The sequence below is a fragment of the Staurois parvus genome, unplaced genomic scaffold (assembly GCF_062004578.1).
Source record: "Staurois parvus isolate SC_StPar_1 unplaced genomic scaffold, SC_StPar_1.0 ptg000914l, whole genome shotgun sequence".
Classification (NCBI taxonomy): domain Eukaryota; kingdom Metazoa; phylum Chordata; class Amphibia; order Anura; family Ranidae; genus Staurois; species Staurois parvus.
In genome coordinates, this window is record NW_028318710.1 from 57,488 (window position 1) to 70,000 (window position 12,513).

A 12,513-nucleotide genomic window follows, 5' to 3' on the forward strand; every position below is an offset into this window, starting at 1 on the left:
TGTGTACCCGCCTCTTGAGGATTGACCACAAGTTCTCCATGGGATTAAGATGTGGGGAGTTTCCTGGCCATGGACCCAAAATTTCTATGTTTGGTTCCCCAAGCCACTTAGTTATGACTTTGGCCTTCTGGCAAGGCGCTCCATCATGCTGGAGAAGGCATTGTTCCTCACCAAACTGTCCTTGGATGGTTGGGAGAAGTTGCTCTCGGAGGATGTTTTGGACCATTCTTCATTCATGGATGTGTTCTTGTGAGTGAGCCCACTCCCTTGGCTGAGAAGTGACCCCACACATGAATGGTGTCAGGAGGCTTTACTGTGGGGATGACACCGGACTGATGGGAGCTCTCGCCTTTCCTTCTCTGGACAAGGCTTCCAGTCGGAAAGGGGATTTATCAGAGAAAGGACTTTCTCCCAGTCCTCACCCGTCCAATCCCTGGACCTTCTGCAGGATATCAGTCTGTCCCGGATGTTTTTCCTGCAGAGATGTGGCTTCTTTGCTGCCCTTCTTGACACCAGGCCATCCGCCAAAAGTCTTCTCACTGTGCGTGCCGATGCATCACACCTGCCTGCCGCCATTCCTGAGCTAGCTCTGCACTGGTGGTGCCCCCATCCCGTAGATGAATCCTCTCCTGGTGCTCGCTGGACTTTCTTGGCCGCCCTGAAGCGTTCTTCACAACAACTGAACCTCTCCTGGAAGTTCTTGATGATCCAATGAATGGTGGATTTAGGTGCAATCTTAGGTACAAATTCTGCTACGTCTTTGTTACCAAAAAAAAAAAAAATCCCTGTAAGTATATATTGATTGGTTTGTGCGAAAGTTGTAGCATCTGCCAACTATGGGATATATACTGGAATTTTTTATTTATCTTTTATACCAGCAATGGCGGCGATCAGTTATAGTGGGACTGGGAGACTGCGGTGGATAATCTGGCACTAACTGATGCTTGGTGGGAACCAGTGGCACTAATACAGTGATCCGTGCTAAAAATATACACTGTCACTGTACTGACACTGATTGGGAAGGGGTTAAACATCTATGACTTTGCATTGAAGTCAATGGGATGTGACTTTGCATTGGAGTCAATAAGACACGACTTTGCATTGGAGTCAATAAAACACGACTTTGCATTGAAGTCAATAAGACACGACTTTGTATTGGAGTCAATAAGACACGACTTTGCATTGAAGTCAATAAGACACGACTTTGTATTGGAGTCAATAAGACACGACTTTGTATTGGAGTCAATAAGACACGACTTTGTATTGGAGTCAATAAGACACGACTTTGTATTGGAGTCAATAAGACACGACTTTGTATTGGAGTCAATAAGACACGACTTTGTATTGGAGTCAATAAGACACGACTTTGTATTGGAGTCAATAAGACACGACTTTGCATTGGAGTCAATAAGACACGACTTTGCATTGGAGTCAATAAGACACGACTTTGCATTGGAGTCAATAAGACACGACTTTGTATTGGAGTCAATAAGACACGACTTTGCATTGGAGTCAATAAAACACGACTTTGCATTGGAGTCAGAGGCAGTGTATGAACCCAGGCGCCTGGGATTTGTTGAACCCTAAGATACATATACACGGCTCAAAAAAAAAAGAAAGGACCACTTTGAAAACCCATCTCAATGGGGAGGAATCTCCTGCTGGATCTCTATCCTGACATGGACGGGGGATGGGTGAGGAACGTAAGGACGCCCCATCATTTGATGGAAATGGAAATGATTGACCTACCGAGGACTGAATTCAAAGACACCCCGAATATCAAAGTGAAGAAATTATGCAGCTGGCGAGTCCATTTTGCTGAAATGTCATTGCAGCAACTCAGAATGGTCCTCAGTAGTCTGTGTGGCCCCCACGTGCTTGTATGCATGCCTGACAATGTCGGGGGAGGGTCCTAATGAGACCACGGATGGTGTCCTGGGGGATTTACTCCCAGATCTGGACCAGAACATCACTGAGCTCCTGGATGCGTCGGATGGATTGAAACATGACATCCCAGAGGGGTTCTATTGGATTTAGGTCAGGCGAGCGTGGGGGCCATTCAATGGTATCAATTTCTTCATCCTCCAGGAACTGCCTGCATACTCCCCCCACATGAGGCCAGGCATTGTCGTGTACCAGGAGGAACCCAGGACCCACTGCACCAGGAGGAACCCAGGACCCACTGCACCAGGAGGAACCCAGGACCCACTGCACCAGCATAGGGTCTGACAATGGGTCCAAGGATTTCATCCCCATACCTAATGGCAGTCAGGGTGCCATTGTCTGTCCTGTAGAGGTCTGTGTGTCCCTCCATGGATATGCCCCCCAGACCATCACTGACCCACCACCACCATGCTGAACCATGTTACAGGCAGCAGAATGTTCTCCACGGCATCTTCAGACCCTTTCATGTCTGTCACATGTGCTCAGGGGGAACCTGCTCTCATCTGTGAAAAGCACAGGGTGCCAGTGGTGGACCTGCCAATTCTGGTGTTCAATGGCAAATGCCAATCCAGCTCTATGGTGCCGGGCTGTGAGCACAGGGCCCACTAGAGGATGTTGGGCCCTCAGACCACCCTCATGAAGTCTGTTTCTGATTGTTTGGTCAGAGACATTCACACCAGTGGCCTGCTGGAGGTCATTTTGTAGGGCTCTGGCAGGGCTCATCCTGTTCCTCCTTGTACAAAGGAGCAGATACCGGTCCTGCTGATGGGTTAAGGACCTTCTACGGCTCTGCCCGGCCCTCCTAGAGGAACTGCCTGTCTCCTGGAATCTCCTCCGTGCTCTCGTCTCCTGGAATCTCCTCCGTGCTCTCGTCTCCTGGAATCTCCTCCGTGCTCTCGTCTCCTGGAATCTCCTCCGTGCTCTCGTCTCCTGGAATCTCCTCCGTGCTCTCGTCTCCTGGAATCTCCTCCGTGCTCTCGTCTCCTGGAATCTCCTCCGTGCTCTCGTCTCCTGGAATCTCCTCCGTGCTCTCGTCTCCTGGAATCTCCTCCGTGCTCTCGTCTCCTGGAATCTCCTCTGTGCTCTCGTCTCCTGGAATCTCCTCCGTGCTCTCGTCTCCTGGAATCTCCTCCGTGCTCTCGTCTCCTGGAATCTCCTCCGTGCTCTCGTCTCCTGGAATCTCCTCCGTGCTCTCGTCTCCTGGAATCTCCTCCGTGCTCTCGTCTCCTGGAATCTCCTCCGTGCTCTCGTCTCCTGGAATCTCCTCCGTGCTCTCGTCTCCCGGAATCTACTCCGTGCTCTCGTCTCCTGGAATCTCCTCCATGCTCTTGAGACTGTGCTGGGAGACACAGCAAACCTTCTGGCAATGACATGTATTGATGTGCCATCCTGGAGGCGTTGGACTGCCTGTGCAACCTCTGTAGGGTCCAGGTACGGCCTCATACTACCAGTAGTGACACCGACCCGAGCCAAATGCAAAACGAGTGAAAAAAAGAAAAGATGAGTAGGGGAAAAAATATCACCTGTAAAACCATTCCTGTTTTGGGGGTCATCTCATTGTTACCCATCTAGTTCCCCTGTTAATTTCATGAACACCAAAGCAGCTGCAACTGATGAGCAACCCCCTCTGCGACTTTCCTGACCAGATCCATATCCCAGGAGTGTCATGGACTTGATGCGACTTGGATTACAACGTCGTCCTTTAATTTTTTTCCAGCCGTGTGTATATATATATTCAGATCCATATATTCCTGTATACAGAGAGCTCAGTATGCTTGTCCTCCAATCACAGAAGCATGTTACATGAAGCTCAGGCTTCCCCCCCCCCCCCGGCCACATTGTATGAATGGGATGTACAGTGCAGATCACAGTATGCGCAAAATAGTCGAGTATAAAGCTGGCCATACATGATACAATTTTCTTCGATTTACCTTCATTATGTAGTGCAGGGGCGTGGCCTGATTGCATACAAATTAATTGTTTAGGCCTGACCCCGTATTATAAAGTTTTGGTAAATCTAACGGAAAATTGTATAATGTATGGCCGCCCTCACACAGCAGATTGCGATATCCTGTCCCCATGACAAAGGTTTTCTCCCGATCGTTCACACTGATTTTGTCAATTTTCCACGACTTTCCAGACAATACAGGACAATCTGAGACAATCTGCTGTGTCTCACGGTCGCCTTCCCTTCATAAACGGACTTTTGGTAAATACATTTGTTACATTGTAACATAATCCTGATACAAATGTGCATCTTGTCCTGTGACGTCTTCAACACACACACAAATCCCCCCAAATGTCAGGACGGTACAAATCCCCCCAATGTCAGGACGGTACAAATCCCCCCCAAATGTCAGGACGGTACAAATCCCCCCAATGTCAGGACGGTACAAATCCCCCCCAATGTCAGGACGGTACAAATCCCCCCCAATGTCAGGACGGTACAAATCCCCCCCCCAAATGTCAGGACGGTACAAATCCCCCCCAAATGTCAGGACGGTACAAATCCCCCCCAATGTCAGGACGGTACAAATCCCCCCCAATGTCAGGACGGTACAAATCCCCCCCAATGTCAGGACGGTACAAATCCCCCCCAAATGTCAGGACGGTACAAATCCCCCCCAAATGTCAGGACGGTACAAATCCCCCCCAATGTCAGGACGGTACAAATCCCCCCCAATGTCAGGACGGTAGAAATCCCCCCCAAATGTCAGGACGGTACAAATCCCCCCCAATGTCAGGACGGTACAAATCCCCCCCCAATGTCAGGACGGTACAAATCCCCCCCAATGTCAGGACGGTACAAATCCCCCCCAATGTCAGGACGGTACAAATCCCCCCCAATGTCAGGACGGTACAAATCCCCCCCAATGTCAGGACGGTACAAATCCCCCCAAATGTCAGGACGGTACAAATCCCCCCAAATGTCAGGACGGTACAAATCCCCCCCAATGTCAGGACGGTACAAATCCCCCCCAATGTCAGGACGGTACAAATCCCCCCCAAATGTCAGGACGGTACAAATCCCCCCCAAATGTCAGGATGGTACAAATCCCCCCCAAATGTCAGGACGGTACAAATCCCCCCCAAATGTCAGGACGGTACAAATCCCCCCCAATGTCAGGACGGTACAAATCCCCCCCAATGTCAGGACGGTACAAATCCCCCCCAATGTCAGGACGGTACAAATCCCCCCCAATGTCAGGACGGTAGAAATCCCCCCCAAATGTCAGGACGGTAGAAATCCCCCCCAATGTCAGGACGGTACAAATCCCCCCCCAATGTCAGGACGGTACAAATCCCCCCCAATGTCAGGACGGTACAAATCCCCCCCAATGTCAGGACGGTACAAATCCCCCCCAATGTCAGGACGGTACAAATCCCCCCAAATGTCAGGACGGTACAAATCCCCCCAAATGTCAGGACGGTACAAATCCCCCCCAATGTCAGGACGGTACAAATCCCCCCCAATGTCAGGACGGTACAAATCCCCCCCAAATGTCAGGACGGTACAAATCCCCCCCAAATGTCAGGACGGTACAAATCCCCCCCCAAATGTCAGGACGGTACAAATCCCCCCCAAATGTCAGGACGGTACAAATCCCCCCCAATGTCAGGACGGTACAAATCCCCCCCAATGTCAGGACGGTACAAATCCCCCCCAATGTCAGGACGGTACAAATCCCCCCCAATGTCAGGACGGTACAAATCCCCCCCAATGTCAGGACGGTACAAATCCCCCCCAATGTCAGGACGGTACAAATCCCCCCCAATGTCAGGACTGTACAAATCCCCCCAAAGGTCAGGACGGTACAAATCCCCCCCAAAGGTCAGGACGGTACAAATCCCCCCCAAAGGTCAGGACGGTACAAATCCCCCCCAAACGTCAGGACGGTACAAATCCCCCCCAATGTCAGGACGGTACAAATCCCCCCCAATGTCAGGACGGTACAAATCCCCCCAAATGTCAGGATGGTACAAATCCCCCCAAATGACCCCTTTTTGGAAAGTAGACAGTCTGAGGTAATTTTTTTATTTAATTGTTTTGTATTCGACTTTTTAGTTAATATGAACTCAGAAATACAATCCATTAACGTAAAATAACTTTTATCGAAAGTAACACAAACATTGGATGGAAAGTAAAATGAAATGTATATCAAATTAAAAATGTAAATAGACGTGATTTTGCATTGAAGTCAGTGGGGGAGCGTTTTTGCATTGAAGTCAATAAGAGGAGTTTATGCATTGGAGTCAATGAGAGACATTTTTGCATAAGTCACTGGGAGGCGATTTTGCATTGAAGTCAACGGGAGCCGATTTAGCATTGAGGTCAACAGGAGTCAAGTTAGCATTGAAGTCAGTGGGACACGATTTTACATTGAAGTCAGTGGGACGCGATTTTACATTGAAGTCAGTGGGACGCGATTTTACATTGAAGTCAGTGGGACACGATTTTACATTGAAGTCAGTGGGACGCGATTTTACATTGAAGTCAGTTATCATTATTGGCACTTCTATGGGCAAAACGCTGTTAATCCTACTTTGGGCCGATAATTTTGGCGGCCGATCTATCGGTGCATCACTAGTTTTAACCGTGTCAGCTCTGTCCCTGCTGGAGAAATAGCCCATCACTTCTTGTCCCCTAGACACATTGTCGCTGGGACAGGAAGTGATGTCACATCACCCCACGGGGACAGACCAATACAAAACCTAGCAGAGGTTCTAATCGTTTCCCACTCAGTCCAAGCCGAATTTCAGGAGTGTGCTGTGTATGGTCTGTGACAGCGGACGCGATGGTCTGTATGGTCTGTGACAGCGGACGCGATGGTCTGTATGGTCTGTGACAGCGGACGCGATGGTCTGTGACAGCGGACGCGATGGTCTGTGACAGCGGACGCTATGGTCTGTATGGTCTGTGACAGTGGACGCGATGGTCTGTGACAGTGGACGCGATGGTCTGTGACAGCGGACACGTATGGTCTGTGACAGCGGACACGTATGGTCTGTATGGTCTGTGACAGCGGACACGTATGGTCTGTATGGTCTGTGACAGCGGACACGTATGGTCTGTATGGTCTGTGACAGCGGACACGTATGGTCTGTGACAGCGGCCACGTATGGTCTGTATGATCTGTGACAGCGGACACGTATGGTCTGTATGATCTGTGACAGCGGACACATATGGTCTGTATGGTCTGTGACAGTGGACACGTATGGTCTGTGACAGCGGGCGCGATGGTCTGTATGGTCTGTGACAGTAGACGCGATGGTCTGTATGGTCTGTGACAGCGGACACGTATGGTCTGTGACAGCGGATGCGATGGTCTGTATGGTCTGTGACAGTGGACACGTATGCTTTGTGACAGCGGACGCGATGGTCTGTATGGTCTGTGACAGCGGACACGTATGGTCTGTGACAGCGGACACGTATGGTCTGTATGGTCTGTGACAGCGGACGCGATGGTCTGTGACAGCGGACGCGATGGTCTGTATGGTCTGTGACAGTGGACATGTATGGTCTGTGACAGCGGATGCGATGGTCTGTATGGTCTGTGACAGTGGACACGTATGGTCTGTGACAGTGGACACGTATGGTCTGTGACAGCGGACACGTATGCTCTGTGACAGCGGACACGTATGGTCTGTATGATCTGTGACAGCGGACACGTATGGTCTGTGACAGTGGACACGTATGGTCTGTGACAGTGGACACGTATGGTCTGTGACAGTGGACACGTATGGTCTGTGACAGTGGACACGTATGGTCTGTGACAGTGGACACGTATGCTCTGTGACAGTGGACACGTATGCTCTGTGACAGTGGACACGTATGGTCTGTATGGTCTGTGACAGCGGACGCGATGGTCTGTATGGTCTGTGACAGCAGACACGATGGTCTGTGACAGCGGACACGTATGGTCTGTATGGTCTGTGACAGTGGACACGTATGGTCTGTATGGTCTGTGACAGCGGACGCGATGGTCTGTATGGTCTGTGACAGCGGACGCGATGGTCTGTATGGTCTGTGACAGCGGACACGTATGGTCTGTGACAGCGGACGCGATGGTCTGTATGGTCTGTGACAGCGGACCTGTATGGTCTGTGACAGCGGACATGTATGGTCTTTATGGTCTGTGACAGTGGACACGTATGGTCTGTGACAGCGGACGCGATGGTCTGTGACAGCGGACGCGATGGTCTGTGACAGCGGACGCGATGGTCTGTATGGTCTGTGACAGCGGACACGTATGCTCTGTGACAGCGGACGCGATGGTCTGTGACAGTGGACACGTATGCTCTGTGACAGCGGACACGTATGGTCTGTATGGTCTGTATGGTCTGTGACAGTGGACACGTATGGTCTGTGACAGTGGACACGTATGGTCTGTGACAGTGGACACGTATGGTCTGTGACAGCGGACACGTATGCTCTGTGACAGTGGACACGTATGGTCTGTATGGTCTGTGACAGTGGACACGTATGGTCTGTGACAGCGGACGCGATGGTCTGTATGGTCTGTGACAGCGGACACGATGGTCTGTGACAGCGGACACGTATGGTCTGTGACAGTGGACACGTATGGTCTGTATGGTCTGTGACAGCGGACGCGATGGTCTGTATGGTCTGTGACAGCGGACGCAATGGTCTGTGACAGCGGACGCGATGGTCTGTATGGTCTGTGACAGCGGACGCAATGGTCTGTGACAGCGGACGCGATGGTCTGTATGGTCTGTGACAGCGGACGCGATGGTCTGTATGGTCTGTGACAGCGGACACGTATGGTCTGTGACAGCGGACGCGATGGTCTGTATGGTCTGTGACAGCGGACGCGATGGTCTGTATGGTCTGTGACAGCGGACACGTATGGTCTGTGACAGCGGACACGTATGGTCTGTATGATCTGTGACAGTGGACACGTATGGTCTGTGACAGTGGACACGTATGGTCTGTGACAGCGGACGCGATGGTCTGTGACAGCGGACGCGATGGTCTGTGACAGCGGACGCGATGGTCTGTGACAGCGGACGCGATGGTCTGTGACAGCGGACGCGATGGTCTGTATGGTCTGTGACAGCGGACGCGATGGTCTGTATGGTCTGTGACAGCGGACACGTATGCTCTGTGACAGCGGACGCGATGGTCTGTATGGTCTGTGACAGCGGACATGTATGCTCTGTGACAGCGGACACGTATGGTCTGTGACAGCGGACACGTATGGTCTGTATGGTCTGTGACAGCGGACACGTATGGTCTGTATGGTCTGTGACAGCGGACACGTATGGTCTGTATGGTCTGTGACAGTGGACACGTATGGTCTGTGACAGCGGACATGATGGTCTGTGACAGCGGACGCGATGGTCTGTATGGTCTGTGACAGCGGACACGTATGGTCTGTGACAGTGGACACGTATGGTCTGTGACAGCGGACACGATGGTCTGTATGGTCTGTGACAGCGGACGCGATGGTCTGTATGGTCTGTGACAGCGGACACGATGGTCTGTATGGTCTGTGACAGCGGACGCGATGGTCTGTGACAGTGGATGCGATGGTCTGTGACAGCGGATGCGATGGTCTGTGACAGCGGACACGTATGGTCTGTATGGTCTGTGACAGCGGACACGTATGGTCTGTATGGTCTGTGACAGCGGACACGATGGTCTGTATGGTCTGTGACAGCGGATGCGATGGTCTGTGACAGCGGACACGATGGTCTGTATGGTCTGTGACAGCGGATGCGATGGTCTGTATGGTCTGTGACAGCGGATGCGATGGTCTGTATGGTCTGTGACAGCGGATGCGATGGTCTGTATGGTCTGTGACAGCGGACGCGATGGTCTGTGTGGTCTGTGACAGCGGACGTGATGGTCTGTGATGGGATCCTGTCAATGCTGTAATAACTAACCCGACTTTCCTGTCTTCCAGGTAAAAAACATGTTGTTGGCTCAGATAAACCGTGACTCCCAAGGAATGGCGGAGTTCACCGGAGGAGGCGGGGAGGGCCAGCATGTCACCCTGTGTCTCACCGAGGCCGTGACAGGTACAGTGACCCCGCTGCATCGTCCTTCATCTGTGCCCCCAGAACTACGTTCACTACTTACAGAGAGGAGCAACTCCTGAAAACCTGCATTTCCCGCCCCTTTCATTCATTGGATGTCAGTTCTTACAATCATGGAGGCTCAGCATCACATGTGGGCGCTACCTATGCAAATACAGCCAGCCTAGGAACGCCCACTCTTCACTGACCCCACCCATTATGACGTTCTGATATTTGCATAACTCCTCCCACTGCAGAGGGCTCCTGAGAGGAGGACTGACGCCGCAGGGTGCTGGGATGTTTTCAGGTAGCTATGTACAGCACCCTGCCGGCCCCTCCCACCAGCCATGATCTGCCCGCACTGCATAGAGAAGCACAGAGACCCAACAATGACATCACTGAGCTTAATCACTTCAAGTCTGACACTTCCCCCCTTCCAGTGCTTACTACTCTGCATGTGATTGCTGATTGGCCAGTCAGCGATCACATGATCGGGACCTCGCACAGAGGTTCTGTCCGATGATTGGTGTTCCACTGTGTCCGGAGGGCAAGCAGGGGGCGGGGAGGCCCTTCACTGTCACCGTTCGATTGTTTATATACAACGGCCGGACAGGAAATAGTTAAAAATGTCAGCATGTCGATGGGGGGGAGGAGCCAGGAAAGACATAGTATAGGCATAATAAAGTGGATTGAACTTTTTTTTTTCTTAATTTTTTGAGTAGATGGGGGAGGGGGGGTGGAGGTGTAACCTATGTTTTTTGTTTTTTTTGCCAGTTGTGTCCCATTGTGGAGATTTCCCTGCGCGTCCTTTTCCATGACCATAGCAGGAAGTGTGAGGAAATCTCCCCCCCCCTCCTCCCCAAAGTGAGGGAATTCAGAACTGGCGTCCCAATAGAGAGATCTTCCCTCTCTTCCTGCACTGGTGACAACCCAAAATGTAGGATAATGGTGACCAGGGTGAATCTGCTATCGGGGGCTCAGACAGCAACGAAAACCCTCTCCATTCCATCCGGGGGAAAAAAAGTTGTTCTTCGCTACAGTATAACTTTTTTTTTTTTTAGTTATTCTTTTTTTTACGTAGTTCCACTTTAAGTCTTGGTTCACATCTGTGCGGGTGGTGCCCCTGCGGATTTGCACGAATATCCGTGCTGCCGCACCACCCGCACAGAGAATTACGGACCCGTGGGCAGGTGCCATTAGTTCTAAGGACACTCCGCCCGCACTGGGAAACGCAACCGTACTGCGAACCGAAGTTCCCGTGCGGGCTGCGTTCTCCAAAGTAGTGCAGGGACTTCTTTCCTTGCGTGACACGGGAGTCCATTCAAATGAATGCGCTCTCGTGCCCGAGCAAAACGCGGCCCGCACGGCCGCATAGGTGTGAACTGGGGGTAAACTTCGGATTTTAACCACTTCCAGTCCGGACACTTTCCCCCCCTTCCAGTCCGGACACTTTCCCCCCCTTCCAGTCCGGACACTTTCCCCCCTTCCAGTCCGGACACTTTCCCCCCTTCCAGTCTGGACACTTTCCCCCCCTTCCAGTCCGGACACTTCCCCCCCTTCCAGTCCGGACACTTCCCCCCCTTCCAGTCCGGACACTTTCCCCCCCTTCCAGTCCGGACACTTTCCCCCCCTTCCAGTCCGGACACTTTCCCCCCCTTCCAGTCCGGACACTTTCCCCCCCTTCCAGTCCGGACACTTTCCCCCCTTCCAGTCCGGACACTTTCCCCCCTTCCAGTCTGGACACTTTCCCCCCCTTCCAGTCCGGACACTTTTCCCCCCCTTCCAGTCCGGACACTTTCCCCCCCCTTCCAGTCCGGACACTTTCCCCCCCTTCCAGTCCGGACACTTTCCCCCCCTTCCAGTCCGGACACTTTCCCCCCCTTCCAGTCCGGACACTTTCCCCCCCTTCCAGTCCGGACACTTTCCCCCCCTTCCAGTCCGGACACTTCCCCCCCCTTCCTGTCCAGGGCAATTTTCAGCTTTCAGCGCTATCACACTTTGAATGACAATTGCGCGGTCATGCAACACTGTACCCATATGAAATTTTTAGCATTTTTTTGAGACAGATAAAGCTTTATTTTGGTGGTATTTATTCACCGCTGGGATTTTTATTTTTTTTACTATGTAATGAAAAAGTCCAAAAATTTTGAAAAAAAGTGTTTTTTTTATAAAATTTTGCAAATAAATAATATTTCATCATAAATCTCGGCCAAAATGTATTCCGTTATTTTTTTAGTAAAAAAAAAATCCAAATTGGTTTATAACCAAAAATTATAATTTTTAAACATTTTTTTTTACATTTTTATTTTATTTTTTTATATTATTATTTATTTATTTATTTTTTTTACATATTGTCACCCTAGCAGTACAGTGTCACCATGGTGACACTGCACTACTTGTGGGGGGTGATGAAGATTTTTTTTTTACACTGATTGCTTTTACACCCATATAGGATGTAAAAGCAATCATTTCTCTTTCTCTCTGTCTGCATTCTTGCAGTCATTGAGAAATACTGTGTGAGCTGTGATT

The 12,513-nt window shown here is 50.9% G+C and overlaps 1 protein-coding gene across 2 annotated transcripts in view; it reads left to right on the forward strand.

Annotated features, from left to right (window-relative positions):
• Positions 1-12,513, forward strand: part of ZNF143 (zinc finger protein 143) — a 65,636-nt gene that overhangs the window by 6,389 nt on the left and 46,734 nt on the right. For both annotated transcript variants that reach the window (XM_089656538.1, XM_089656539.1), the window contains exon 2: positions 9,873-9,987. In XM_089656538.1, the coding sequence (XP_089512664.1) occupies positions 9,873-9,987 (115 nt within the window). The remainder of the gene's footprint in view (positions 1-9,872; positions 9,988-12,513) is intronic.